This window comes from Aedes albopictus, chromosome 2 (genome assembly GCF_035046485.1).
Source record: "Aedes albopictus strain Foshan chromosome 2, AalbF5, whole genome shotgun sequence".
NCBI classification, from domain to species: domain Eukaryota; kingdom Metazoa; phylum Arthropoda; class Insecta; order Diptera; family Culicidae; genus Aedes; species Aedes albopictus.
The window spans coordinates 363383018-363398634 of NC_085137.1; the positions used below are offsets into that span (position 1 = coordinate 363383018).

Here is a 15617-nt window from a genome sequence, read left to right on the forward strand (position 1 = left end):
CACCTCGCAATGTGAGAAGACAGGGTGAACCTTTTTAGCAACACAATATTACATATTGGAAGAAAGTCTTATGGACACCATGGGTAATTCCATAAGTTCTAAGTATTTTGCGTCACCTCGCAATGTGGGAGGACAGGGTGAACCTTTTTAGCAACAAAATCTTCTATATTGGAAGAAAGTCTTATGGACACCATGGGTAATTCCATAAGTTCTAAGTATTTTGCGTCACCTCGCAATGTGGGAGGACAGGATGAACCTTCTTAGCAACAAATATTGGAAGAAAGTCTTATGGACACCGTGGGTAATTCCATAAGTTCTAAGTATTTTGCGTCACCTCGCAATGTGGGAGGACATGGTGAACCTTCTTAGCAACAAAATATTACATATTGGAAGAAAGTCTTATGGACACCATGGGTAATTCCATAAGTTCTAAGTATTTTGCGTCACCTCGCAATGTGGGAGGTCAGGGTGAACCTTTTTAGCAACAAAATCTTCTATATTGGAAGAAAGTCTTATGGACACCATGGGTAATTCCATAAGTTCTAAGTGTTTTGCGTCACCTCGCAATGTGGGAGGACATGGTGAACTTTCTTAGCCACAAATTCGCCTATATTGGAATTATGTCTTATGGACACCATAGGTAGTTTTATAAGTTCTAAGTGTTTTGCGTTAAACCTCATTTACATAGAAAATGGTAAACCTGCTTACTGAGAGTTCTGATTAAAGTGATAAAAATATTAATAAAAAAAAACACTAACTTTTAGGCGTTATATAAATTTATAACTCAAAGCCAATTTAGCTGGCACTACTTGAGATGTTCTTAGGTGAACCAAGATCAACCAAGAATTTTACCAGTGAGTTTGCCAGCTTCCGGGGAATTTTTGGATCAATTACAGAGACTAGTCAAACGCCCCACCCCCGCAGATTTTTTTATTAATATTTGTGCACATGTTAAAAAAGATAGAAATATTACAAGGCATTGATTATAACAGATGGGAGGGGATGCTATATATACAGATGCTAGTACTTCTTGTAGTTGATTGATGATTTCTGTGTTCAGTGTTGTTGGTCCACCATGGTTGACGGGAGTACCTAGAACGAGTCATAAAATAATCAACGAATTGCGATAAGTGAAAACTTTCTGATACGATATGTTTTGTTCCAATTTTCTAGTTGTACTGTGCGCAAACTAATTATTGATTCGAAATTATAGCTTTGGATTTTCAAAAGTCAATCAATTTAACTTTTTGAGTTTTGAATTTTTAGGATTTAGCTGAGAAATTGCCTTATGTATAATAGTAAATCGTCAGAGCCATAGCGTGCGGTTGTCCTCAGAGTAGCGCCGACAAAGTCTAAGGTTAGAAGCGGATAATATATTGCTATTACCTATGTATTTGCTTTTTCAGTTTTTCGAAAAAATCCATTTGCCCAGTATTCTTACTGGTAAATATATTAGGATAACTTCCATTTATCGATTGCAGTTTGTTTGAGGTTTGATATAATCACTGTTGGTTGACATTTAAATATCTCCTGTTAAAAAAAGTACATAAATTTTTTTCAATGTGGAAATGAATGGCTTTTGTAAATGTACCATATATTTTATACAAGTTGCTTCAATTATTTTCTTGTTTTATCATTTCAATGATTATTCCAAGCGTTATTTTTACGTTATAAGTTTCATCATTCTTGAGGAAACCTTTCAAAGTTTGTGCCAAACGATCGTCCTAGTAGTTATATCCAATGCTGAAAATGCCATTTCGACATATCTAAGAGCAACATTAACGGCGGCTACTATTCGAGCAACCCGCGCAGCGCTACCATTTTGACTTAACCACCCTTTTCCACACCGGTAGCAATCAAATTAGTCACCCTGATTCGTATCGGGAGGGCTGTCATATTACCATAGAATTTTTAGCAGCGCAACTGTCCCGCTATTATATTTGGTCACCCACCCATAGCGCTACTATTTTGCGAGCGCATCCAGCAGCGACCGGTAAAGTTTGCTGCAATGATGGAGGGCTGCCAAACGGGGTATAGAAGCGCACCGTTAAAGGTGCTCTAAATTCAACCATATCCAGTTCATTTTAGAAGCTCAACCTGAGAATATGGTATATGAAAAACTTGTGCGGATAGACCAGCTCTACAAGAAAGTCACGGAAAACCGATCTTTTTCGACTATCTATATATATAAAAATGAATTTCTGTCTGTCTGTCTGTCTGTCTGTCTGTCTGTCTGTCTGTCTGTCTGTCTGACCGCTATGGATTCGAAAACTACTGAACCGATCGGTGTGAAATTTTGTGTGTGAATATTTTGGGGACCGGGGAAGGTTCTTAGCTTGGTGTCAGACCTCTCCGGTCTCTGGGACGGGGGGCTCCCATACAAATGACTCGCCAGGTACGTCCCTATGGAGCTGCATGTCAAAAAACACAGTAGGGGAACGTTCAAAAATTACGTCCAACATTTGGGGGAGGGGGGGGGTCTAGAAAAGTGTGACAGTACGTGTATTGGGTATAGGGAAATTGCGTGACAGAGGGGGGAGGGGGGGGGTCTAGAAATCCTGAAAAACGATGGACGTAATTTTTGAATCTTCCCTAGGCAGGCAGTACGACGTTTGCCGGGACAGCTAGTTTAAAATAAATGTCACGGACTACCTTCGAAAATGCCAATGATATTCATGGTGAATATCAAATAGCATTGTTCGAAGGTAGTCCGTGACATTTACCTTAACCCTTTGAAGCCGGAATTTTTCCAAACGTTATTCTGGAGTTTTTTTTCTACGTTATTCTGTATTTTTGGTATTCAATAGTACAAAAACGGTAGAATATTATGCGGAATATTTTTTCTGGACATCCTAGGTCATCCAAACTTTTCTTGAGTTTAGATCCTTAAGTCTATGGGTGCAACGGTAACTTCTTTCATTATACAAAGCTACAATTTGTAATCTATCATGTCCAGAAAGTCTTCTGAAAATTCAATAGACAGTATCAGATCAGGTTATCCAAACTGTTCTTGAGTTTAGATCCTAAAGTCTACGGGTGTAACGGTAACTTCTTTCATTATACAAAGCTGCGATTTGTAATCTATCATGTCCAGTAAATCATCTGAGAGTTCAAAAGACAGAATCAGATCAGTCGGGGTATCCTAGGTCATCCAAACTGTCCTTGAGTTTAGATCCTTAAGTCTATGGGTGTAACGGTAACTTCTTGCACTACACAAAGCTACAATTTGTAATCTATCATGTCCAGTAAGTCTTCTGTAAGTTCAATAGACAGTATCAGATCAGTCGGAATATCCTAGCTCATCCAAACTGTTCTTGAGTTTAGAGCCTAAAGTCTGCGGGTGCAACGGTAACTTCTTTCATTATACAAAGCTGCGATTTGTAATCTATCATGGCCAGCAAGTATTCTGAAAGTTCAATAGACAGTATCAGCTCAGTCGGGATATCCTAGGTCATCCAAACTATTCTTGAGTTTAGATCCTTAAGTCTATGGGTGTAACGGTAACTTCTTTCACTACACAAAGCTACAATTTGTAATCTATCATGTCCAGTAAAGTATTCTGTAAGTTCAATGGCACAAAGTTCCCGAATGGAGGAGAACGTGCCTCTAGAGCCGACCTACTGAAGTTCAATAGACAATATCAGATCAGTCGGGGTATCCTAGGTCATCCAAACTGTGTTCTTGAGTTTAGATCCTAAAGTCTGTGGGTGTAACGGTAACTTCTTTCATTATACAAAGCTACGATTTGTAATCTATCATGCCCAGTAAGTCTTCTGAAAGGTAAATGGACAATATCAGATCAGTTGAGATATCCTAGGTCATCCAAACTATACTTGAGTTTAGATCGTAAAGTCTACGGGTGTAACGGTAACTTCTTTCATTAAAAGCTACCGTTTGTAATCTATCATGTCCAGCAAGTCTTCTGAAAGTTACTAAGCTTGTTTTTATCAACTAACCTACTGTTATGAAGCCCATAATATCCCAGAAACATACAACAACGCGCATTGTTTTTCTAACTGCTTTGGTAAGTACAGTGGATTATGTAACACCTTAACGTAGTGGTAAAATCTATTATCACAAGTGTAGACCTGAAGCTGTGGCCTCCGGAGTAGTGATGTTGATCTGGAATATCTTAAAACTATCTTGAAATGACTCATGATATGCCAGGGGGATTACGGGAATTACAGATTATAGTCCAAAGTTCATTGTGAGAATAACTACTGTTACTATCAAGAGCTAAGCTTCAAGATAATTTGGACGACCCTCAATGTCGCAAAGGTTCATAATAATATATGAGGGGGTTAGAAGCAAAGGGGTGTAAGTGACAAAAACCCACTTTCGAGTAAATGATGTTTAAAGTTTTTGGCCAATTTTTCATCCCATACAAAATGTATGGAGCTTCAAAATCAACCCAAGTTTCTATGATTTATTGTAATTTTTCCAATCATGGTAGAAACAATCTTAAAAAAGTTCCTGAAAGCTTGAAATCTGAAGAATTTTATGTTATGCTCAGCTCAAAATCGACAAAATGATCACTTACACCCCTTTGATTCAGGGCCCCTCATATAGAAGACTTCAGGTTGGTCCAGTCACCGCTATTGATTATGAAACGTTACTCAGTATGTCAGATATAGCTGATGTTACGAGTGTAGACCTGAAGCTCTGAACTCATAGTGTTGTGAACGAGCATCCAACGTGAGGCGAATGCCCCCTATGGAAGCGTCATCGGCAAGGCTCGTCTCATCACGACGACGGATGGACGACGACCGCCGCCGCCGACGACGACGATGACGAACGGGAGCAACAACAACAGAACGCCATCATCTGCAATAGCAGCAAGATGCTGCCCGCGCGCGCTCTCCGCGATGTTACTTTTAATTTGTAGTAATTGTAATGTTGTGTAAATAATGTATATAGTCCAATAAATGTGCATGTTTTTATTATGTAATGTCCGCGTGTGGAAGTGTTTTATTCGGCCACAGTACATTTCCCCGGATATGAAACATAGATAGTTTGGCTGACCTGGAAGGAACATTCCCATAGTGTCTCTAAATGACATTTGAGATTTCAAGAGCTGCACGGATCTCAGCAGATTATTCTATGCTATTATTTATGATGAAAACAAATGAAGTTTTTCTTAAAGATTTGAAGGACTTCATTATAGAACAGTTTGGACGACCGTGAATGTCCCAAAGGTTTATTACAAAAAAGTAGACTTCAGATTGCTCCAGTAACTGCGGTTGATTGTGCAGCGTTACTCAATATAACAGATATGGATACTGTTACGAGTGTAGACCTGAAGTCCTGAACTCCAAGGTAGTTTGGCTGACCTGGAATATCCCTGTAGTGTCTCTAAATGACACTTGAGTTTTCAAGGACTTCGCGAATCCCAGCAGGCTATGCAATATTATTATTTATGGCAAAACACATAAAGTTATTCTTGTAGATTTACAGGACTTTATTATAGAACAGTTTGGACAAACCTGAATGTCCCAAAGGGTTATAATAAAAAAGTAGACTTCAGATCGGTCCAGTAACCACGGATAAATATGCAACGTTACTCAGTATAACAGATATGGCTGTTGTTACAAGTGTAGACCTGAAGTCCTGAACTCCAAGGTAGTTTGGCTGACCTGGAATATCCTTGTAGTGTCTCTGAATGACATTTGAGATTTCAAGAGCTCCGCGGACCCTAGCAGATTATACAATACTAATATACTGCCGTGAATCGCAAGTCAATCCCATATGTAAAAAGTAGGCATTGAGAAAATGGACCCTGAAGTTTTAGAATTCAATTAATATGAAAAAAACTTAAAAAAATTACCGTTACGTGAAAACTTCTGCGATCATCGTGAAACTATCACAAATTGTTTCAAACGTAAAGAAGTAACTGAAGAAAATTTAAAAGTAACAAAAACATTGATCAATTTTGTATTGGAAGGTACAAAAGTTCGTGATGGGACTGACTTGCGATTACTTTTCATTATGGGACAATCTGACTTGGTGTTGTTTTCAGATTTTACTGAACAAACTATATATTTTTATTTACGTAGCTGATAGATCATTGGAAGATAGGTCAAAAACGGGTATTAACTCAATTTCGCCCAAAATGCAGATGGGGCTGACTTGCGATTCACGGCAGTAGATGTCCCAAAAGTTTATAATAAGCTTGTAGACTTCAGATTGTTCCTGTAACTGCAGTTGATTATGCAGCGTTTTTCAGTATAACAGATATGGATACTGTTACGAGTGTAGACCTGAAGTCCTGAACTCCAAGGTAGTTTGGCTGACCTGGAATATCCCTATAGTGTCTATAAATGACATAGTAGATGTCAAGAGCTTCACGGATCTCAGTAGGTTATGCAATGCTATTATTGTGGCGAAAATACATAAAATTATTCTTGTAGATTTGAAGATCTTTACTTTGCATGGCTGATTTAAAGTGGAAATGTGCAATTTTGCGACTGAACCAAGATAATACCAGTACATATAATCATAATTTGACTCGATAATTGCCCATTTCCACTTCAAATCAACATTAGATTTGCATGGAAAGTAATGATTGCTCTAGATACGCCGTATATTTGCAGGCAATGGCTTCAGCACCATGGTTACAGCTGTACAGGCATGGGTATTCAGCTGAGAATGACGGGTTTGATTAACGGTCGATCCAGGAACTTTTCGTAAAGAAAATTGCCTTCATTTCCTTGGGCATGCAGTATTTTCGTGCACGATATAGGGTATGTGTGCCATCAGTAATCTCACGCTCCCATATTCATCCTATTCGAAAACAAGCAAATACGGCACCGATTGATTCCGTTCTTTTTGATTTCATGCATGCTCTCTTCAAACAAAAAATACATAAATAAGAAATAAAACAAACAGCGCATCAATCCTTTGTTATTCGTAGGATGAAAATGGGAGCCACATGCTTAATAAGGGAACCAATACCCTACACATGTAAAACTATGATTGGCAGAGGAGGATCAAAGTTATTAAATGAGGGAATCCTCATTGCCACACAAAACCGAGAAGCAGGCTTTGTTCCAGTGGGGACGTTATGCCAAGATAAAAATAATCCTTCCACCCCTTCGTAGGCTTTCGTCCACAAAAAATATAAAAATGGGCAAGCACAGCTGATTTTGACCAATAAGCAAGTAAAGCTGATTATGACCAATAAATTTATACCTAGAACAATTTCCTTAAGAACCTGCAATAGTATTTTTAAGAATTAGGCTGCTAAAACTATTGTTTTTTTACAGTTAAATATTTAAGAATTTATAAAGTTTTTAAAACAGCTGTTATGAAAACTTTTAAAAAATCAGAAAGAGCTACAAGCACAAAACACAAAAAATGAAGATATTCTGAGAAAAAAAAATTGTGCAAATAAAAACATTGGAGAAGTATTTTGGAGTGCCATTCTAGGGGTTTGCCAAGGGCGCCGCTAGACCACACTACGGCTCTGTAAACGACCACTATGTACTGATCATCCAATATTACTTATTCATGTTTAATTTTTTATGAGGCCGAGAAAATTTGACGAAACTTCAACGCATACTATTATGTAAATAATTTCATGTACAACACCGTCTTTGTTCTGAAGAAATTCTCGTAGCAACTGCCCCATTCGCATATCAGTCCCATTAGATTTTCATCACTTTTGAATTAACATTATGAATAAGTATTCATTTTCAATGTACTTCCATTAGGAAGCAGCCAGTGAAAACTTATAAACATACAATCATACATACACTGACTTTTGTATGTATTGATTAACAACTCTGCCGGAGAAATGAACTATAAATTATTAACCATTGTCAAGTTTCTATGGAAATGTTATGTCCTTTAGGGACGTGTTCTGAATTAAAATAACTAAGATGAATTAGTCTGTTGAATTAACCTATAATTATCTATTTTAATATCAGTGTGTTACCTTCTGTCATTTGATGCGCTATCAATGTAGTGCATGTGCTCGTATATGTATATGTGAAGAAGATGAATAAATACCGACCGCGATGAGCTGAGCTCAGTCGTATTCTGAACAGCAACAACGTTAGTTATACTTTTATGCTAAAGCTAAACCGAAAGCTATCCCCCCGGATTTTGTGAGATATATCATCTGTCGACGCGGAAAAACTGGAAAGCGTGCATTTTATTAGAAATACACAAGTGTAGTCAGTGCGGTTGTGCGGAAGAAAATTGTGATTCTGTCGGCGGAAAGGTCGGTGAAAAACTTCGATTCCCCCAGGGAAAGAATCTTGCTTCATCAGCCGGAGGAGGATCTAAGCGGAATCGTCGGACGTGCATTCCTCCATTCTGTAACCCGGTAATTCCATTTGCCGTTGCCGGTGCCATCCGGTTTTTGGAGAAAACACGGCTGATTGGCTAGTTGAAGCTCTGCTCAGTGGCAAGGGTCATTCTCCGGGCGATAAGGACATCCTACTAGCTGTAGGACAGGCGCTGATCAGCTGATATCGAATAGCCTGATCGCTATACCGGCCTCCCCATAATCAATTCGCTGGCTGACTGGCTCGTGAAAAGTGAAGGTTGCAGATCTGGTAAGCTACTCCATTTTTTGTAATATCCTGGTGTTTGGTGATTCGCAGCTGAAATGGCGCAGGCTACTTTGACGACAAATATGGAACCCTACAGAAAGGGAACGTCTTTCACTGAGTGGGTAGAACGTTTGGGCTCTGTTTTTCGTTTGAATAAAATTAGAGATGAGGACAAGAAAGACTATTTTGCTACATTGTGCGGGCCAGCTGTTTACAGCGAAGTAAAGCTCTTGTTCCCTAATGATAGTTATGACAATATTGCATATGATGAAATGATCAAAAAGTTAAAAAGTAGATTCGACAAATCTGAATCCGATATTATTCACAGATTTAAATTCAATCATCGCGTGCAACAACCCGATGAGACGATAGAAGATTTTGTGCTCTCTGTAAAATTACAGGCGGAATTTTGTTCATTTGAAAACTTCAAGGAGAAGGCCATTCTTGATCGAATTATTGCAGGGGTTAAAGATAAAGCGCTACAGACAAAATTGCTGAGTGAGGAAAATTTATCCTTGCAAAATGCTGAAAAACTGGTGGTCACTTGGGAGATGGCGGCCAGCAATGCAAGAAAAATGGGTACAAATGATTCTTATGGACATATATCCTCCCTCCGCCAGCGTGGTCCAGCGGGTTCAGCTTTTAAAAAGCTTGAGGAAACGTTTCGTTTGGCCTCAGAATCCTCTATTAACACTAATCAGCGGGGTCCGGTGAAAAGTCGTTTAGGCTACCAGAACCATCAGGGACAACGGCCATATATTCGGCAAAAGCAAATAGGTTGGAACAAAGGGTCTTCTAAACAAAAAGAGTTTGTTGAAGATAGGTTTTGTGAATTCTGTGGTTCAAAAGGTCATTTGAAGCGCAAATGTTTCAAATTGAAGAATTTGAAAAGAGACTCTGTGCAATTTATTGAGGACTGGAACACAGAAAATGGCGTTAAGAAAGATGGAGATACCAGTATCAGTGGACTTTTCAACCGGCTTAGGGCTGACAAATCAGACAGCGAAGATGACGACATGGATACAGGTGAATGTATGATGGTTTCTTCTATCAATAGAATTAACAATCCTTGCTTAGTTAACTTAGTGGTTGATGGCAAACATTTAAATATGGAAGTCGATTGTGGGTCATCGGTTACAGTCATTGGTAAAAATCAATATTTCAGGAATTTTAACAAACCTTTAAGTAAATGTAAGAAACACCTAGTGGTAGTTAATGGCAACAAATTTAATATAATGGGAGAAGCAAATGTTTCAGTAAACTTTAAGGGAAAAACTGCAGACTTGCAACTGTTGGTGATTAACTGTGAAAATGAATTTATTCCGTTGCTAGGTAGAACATGGCTTGACATATTTTTCAACAATTGGAGAGATTTTTTCACTGGTTCCTTGGCTGTCAATGGTATGGTTGAGCATAATATTGATACAACAATTAGTGAAGTCAAGCAAAGATTTCCAAAAGTTTTCATCAAGGATTTTTCTTCGCCTATTCAGGGTTACGAAGCAGAGCTTGTGCTAAAAACCGATTCACCCATATTTGAAAAAGCTTATAGTGTACCTTATCGGCTTCGAGACAAAGTTATTGATTATTTGGGTCGTTTGGAACGGGAAGGGGTCATAACTCCGATTAAAACTAGCGAATGGGCCTCGCCTGTGGTTATTGTCATGAAAAAAAATAATGACATAAGACTTGTTATTGATTGCAAGGTCTCCATTAACAAATTGATTATTCCAAACACGTACCCTTTGCCAACAGCTCAAGACTTGTTTGCTGGTTTGGCGGGTTGTAGAATGTTTTGTTCGCTTGATTTAGAAGGGGCATATACCCAGCTATTGCTAACTGAAAGGTCCAGAAAATTCATGGTTATAAATACAATTAAAGGGTTATTTGTTTACAATAGATTACCCCAGGGAGCGTCCTCCAGCGCATCAATCTTTCAGCAGGTGATGGACCAGGTCTTAGATGGGTTGGACTTTGTTTATTGTTATTTAGATGATGTATTAATTGCAGGTGTTGATTTTAATGATTGCAGGGAGAAGCTTTTCTTAGTCCTTCAAAGATTAAAAGACGCTAACATCAAAGTTAATTGGGAGAAATGTAGATTTTTCGTTCCTGAGCTTGAATACCTCGGCCACGTTTTGAGTGAAAAAGGACTGTCTCCTTGTCCAGATAAAGTTGCAACAATTCAAAAGGCAAAGGCCCCCAGAAATACTGCTGAATTGAAATCGTTTTTAGGTTTGATCAATTATTATAATAAATTCATACCTCATTTATCTTCCAAGTTGTATTATTTGTACAACTTGCTGAAGAAAAATGTTAGATATGATTGGGACGCAAATTGCAATGATGCTTTTGAAGTTAGCAAATGTTCTTTATTATCGACAAATTTTTTAGAATTCTATGACCCTAAGAAGCCAATTGTGATTGTTTCAGATGCCTCGAGTTACGGATTAGGCGGGGTGATTGCCCATGTAGTTGATGGAGTTGAAAAACCCGTATGTTTTACATCTTTCTCCCTAAATTCAGCTCAAAAATCTTACCCAATACTTCATTTAGAGGCCCTTGCATTAGTGTGCACTATAAAAAAATTTCATAAATATCTGTATGGCCAGCATTTCACTGTCTTCACTGACCACAAGCCATTAGTGGGAATATTTGGAAAGGAAGGGAAGAATTCCATATTTGTGACTCGCCTTCAACGTTTTGTTATGGAGTGCTCAATATACGATTTTAATATTGAATATAGGCCGTCAAATAAAATGGGGAACGCAGATTTTTGTTCGCGTTTCCCCTTAGAGCAACCAATACCAAATGGTTATGACGTTGAACTAATTAGAAATATTAATTTTTCAAATGATCTTCCCATAAATCACAGTATGATTGCAGCTGAAACCAAAAAGGACGAATTCCTGCAAAAAATTATTTTTTTCATGCAAAATGGCTGGCCAGAGCGGGTCGAAAAACAATTTGTCAATGTTTTCGCCAATCAACAAAATTTGGAATTGATAGATGAATGTTTGTTATATCAAGAGCGTGTAGTTATACCAAAGGTAATGCATAAGGATATTCTTAAATTGCTCCATTGTAACCATAATGGTATAGTTAAAATGAAGCAAATGGCCCGCCGTACTGTATATTGGTTTGGCGTAAATAGTGACATAGAAAAGTTCGTGGCTCGTTGTGAAACGTGTAGCTCTATGGCAATTGTACCAAAGCAAAAAATTATATCTAAATGGACATCCACCACCAAACCTTTCAGTAGAATACATTTAGATTTTTTCTTCTTCTCTAGTCACACGTTTCTACTAATTGTTGATAGTTTTTCGAGATGGATAGAAGTGGAATGGATGAAAAAAGGGACGGATTGCCCTAAGGTTCTTAAGAAATTGATTGCATTTTTTGCACGTTTCGGGCTGCCAGACACTTTAGTATCGGACGGGGGTCCTCCTTTCAATTCTCAGTCTTTTGTTAATTTCTTGGAAAAACAAGGCATAAATGTACTTAAAAGTCCTCCTTACAATCCATCCAGCAATGGCCAGGCGGAAAGACTAGTAAGGACAGTTAAGGAGGTTCTGAAGAAATTTTTGCTTGACCCAGAAGTTATGAGTCTTGATTTGGAGGACCAAATCAATTTATTCTTATTTAATTATAGAAATACTTGTTTGACGGAAGATGAGGAATTCCCATCTGAGAAAGTGTTGTCATTTAAACCAAAGACTATCATTGACCTAATCAACCCAAAGAATCAACCAATAAAAAACACCCCTAGTCATACGGATCACTCACATGATGAGGTTTTATCTAAATCTAATGGGGCTCATATTAAGGACCCTTTGGACAACCTGATGAGTGGTGATACCCTATGGTATAAAAATCATAACCCTCATAATCCAGCTAGATGGTTGAAAGCAGTGTTCATAGCAAGAATCTCTCGTCATATTTTCCAGGTGGCAATTGGAAGCGTGCGAACAACAGCGCATCGCACTCAAATACGACCGTATACTGATCCGGATCATTCGGAGCGACCCAACGTGATGCTCCCAGTGCCGAGCTCTCGTGACATGGCTGGTCCTAGCACCGTACCGTTGTCGGTCGATTGTGATGAACTCGAAGCGTGTCCAGCGGAGCCACCCAGTACAAAGCGGAAGAGGAGATTGGTCGAGGCATCACCCGTCACTTTGAGGCGATCGAAGCGCACTCGATTTAACAAAACTGATCCGAATTATGTATATTTTGCGTAGTGATAAGGTGCAAAAAATGAATTAATGTTCATTCAAATTTTAAAGTGTTGATTAACGTTGAACTTTCGAAGGGTGAAGAAGATGTTATGTCCTTTAGGGACGTGTTCTGAATTAAAATAACTAAGATGAATTAGTCTGTTGAATTAACCTATAATTATCTATTTTAATATCAGTGTGTTACCTTCTGTCATTTGATGCGCTATCAATGTAGTGCATGTGCTCGTATATGTATATGTGAAGAAGATGAATAAATACCGACCGCGATGAGCTGAGCTCAGTCGTATTCTGAACAGCAACAACGTTAGTTATACTTTTATGCTAAAGCTAAACCGAAAGCTATCCCCCCGGATTTTGTGAGATATATCAGGAAATAAATTTCTTTCGCATTGGAAATGAAGCTCATAGATCGTGACAATATGTAATCTTTGCAACATCGTTTACGCCACCTAGTGAACTAGTCGTCACAAACTATATTGTCCACTATGAGCAAGGTATGGATTTGGAGAACATCTTCTCTGAAGAAAGTATTCTAAAATTTTGCATAATTCTGAAGATATTCACATCGAAAGGACTGTCCTATTTATAGGACGCTGGGATATGAGTTAAGCACGGTGGAACACGCTGTGAAAGTACTCATAGAACACTGAACTGAAAAGCAGGTTCAGTCCAGGTGGGACGTAATGCCAAAAAGATGAACTTTGCCTTCGTCGGTGCTTTACCCCATCCCCACTTCTTATAACATTATTAGGTAGCATTCACTAATTAGGCATGTACCGATGAAATCGACAATTGAGGGTCCTAGATACAAAGGGGTGTAAGGGACCATTTTGTCGATTTTGATCTGAGCATATAAAAAAAATCTTCAGATTTCAAGTTTACAGGAACTTTTTTAAGATTATTTTTACGATCAATAAAAAAAATACAAAAAAACAAAGATAATTTGGTCGGGTTAGAAACTCTATACATTTTGTATGGTATGAAAAATTGGTAAAAACTTTAAACCTCATTCACTCTGAAGGGGTTTTTTTTGTCACTTACACCCCTTTGCTTTTAACCCCCTCATATTTTATCCTAAACGCTTTTTTGTATGAAAATCCATTTTTGATGGGCCGTAGGCTTAGCCCTCTTCTACCTTCCCCTAGAGGGTTACGTAATTTGTGAACGGTACTTTAAATACAATATTCCTACCTTGTTGCTTTAGTTGATTTTCACCGTTCTGCCCAGTACTGACCAGGCTCCCTCGAGTCCAACCCTTCCGACGCTGCTATGGATTGCTATAGATATCACAACTTGTAGAAGCTTTTCCTGCCACATCGTGAAAACTTTTCGGCAGCAGACCTTTAGTTCATCTACAAAAAAAAACAGACACACACATGAAGCTTATTCGCAGAACATTATATTTTTTGTGGAATCCCGCCAATGAAGGTAAATCCGAGTCTTTCTGGATTAAATCCAGTGGATTTTCCAAGAATCCACTCAAAACTTAGGCAATGTAAATACAAACCTGAGATTAGAGTTCAGGCGAGAGCCACGACGCACTGCCGCAGTCAGGGTGAAGATTATCTTACGGACGACGACGAATCTGTTCCCGGTGGAGACGTGGTGTTCCGGTACGCACTGTTACACTTATTTTCACACTTACTCTTCCTGAAAAATTACAATCTTTTAATTGTGTTAAGTATTATTTCCAATGAAATTGTTACTTTTTCGTTAGTTGCCGCTTCAATTTGCTTTCGGAGAAACTGCGCACCTGTTTTGTTTGCCTTTGACAGATGGATAAACATGAATCCATGTACCGTCTACCCTCGTTCGTTTGACCGCATGTAATCTGAACACTTTTTAGTTTGACCCCCTCTAATCTGCACATCGTTCAAACTAAAAATGGTTCAAACGTCATTCTGCTAAAGGAACGGTGTGAAACGGAACGCAGAACCAAAACAAAACACCAAATCAGGTTGCCAGTAGTGTGTTTTTCGATGCTAACAGAGTTGCTAGACGTTCAAATTAAAAATGAACCCCGTTGGTTTGCATGAGGTGCCGTTCAAACGAACGGGGGTAGACGGTATATTCATGATGCCCATGTATAGGCAAACGAAGATCATTCAAATCGAGGCAGAAGTTTTCAAACGAAAAAATGTATGGAGATTTTAACATTTTTTCAAATATTTCAAAAATTTTGAAGTTTTGGCAAAAAATATTTGGTAACGCAGATTCCTATAATTTTTATCTATAACCTGTACCAAATATTTTTCCCGATAAATCGTTCATTAAGTCAAAAAACAGTGATTTATTATTGTCGGGCCGCCACCAAACCGGACTTCGCACAATCAAGTCGCGACGCGACCCAACTCGCGACGTTTTTCAATCATGTCAAAGGTAGTGCGCATCCTTCCCGTTGTTGTCAGCAACACAGCGCACTAGATGCGAAACAGTTGTGACACTTGTGGACCAAGAAAATGGCAGTTTTTGATTGAATGTCGGTCTTGATTCCAACCGGATAGACAATATTTTCTTCATACATTTAAAAGTTGGAAAACTCCTGCTCACTAGCGCCATCTGTTGCAATTTCCGCCAAAGCGGGTAATCCATTGGGTTGTTTAGTGAACAAAATATTCCTATTTTCTATAGCCTAATCGAAAGAGCTCATTTTACTGAGTATAACGTGTTTTTTTTTAGATTCCAATACCTTCGTTTTGATGGTAAAATTAACAAAAGAGTTTCAATTTTCGTGGATAGAATGACAGTTCAATCGATAAAATGACAGTTCGACCCGAACAAAAAAACTCCCCATACAAACTTAAAATTCATGTTAAAAATAGTT

The 15617-nt window shown here is 38.4% G+C and overlaps 1 protein-coding gene and 1 long non-coding RNA gene across 2 annotated transcripts; one reads left to right on the plus strand and one right to left on the minus strand.

The window, feature by feature from the left end:
• Positions 1–551: 551 nt before the first annotated feature.
• LOC115256983 (uncharacterized) lies at positions 552–14560 on the minus strand. Its single transcript, XR_003892880.2, has 4 exons — positions 14500–14560; positions 14301–14443; positions 13985–14145; positions 552–1092 (listed from the first exon to the last, which is right to left on the minus strand). It is a non-coding gene; the product is annotated as an uncharacterized LOC115256983 (long non-coding RNA).
• LOC134288338 (uncharacterized) lies at positions 7834–13095 on the plus strand. The gene is made up of 2 exons (XM_062852900.1): positions 7834–9581; positions 12503–13095. Exons 1-2 carry the CDS (start codon positions 8612–8614, stop codon positions 12559–12561), a joined length of 1029 nt encoding a protein of 342 aa, XP_062708884.1. The 5' UTR covers positions 7834–8611; the 3' UTR covers positions 12562–13095.
• Positions 14561–15617: the final 1057 nt, after the last annotated feature.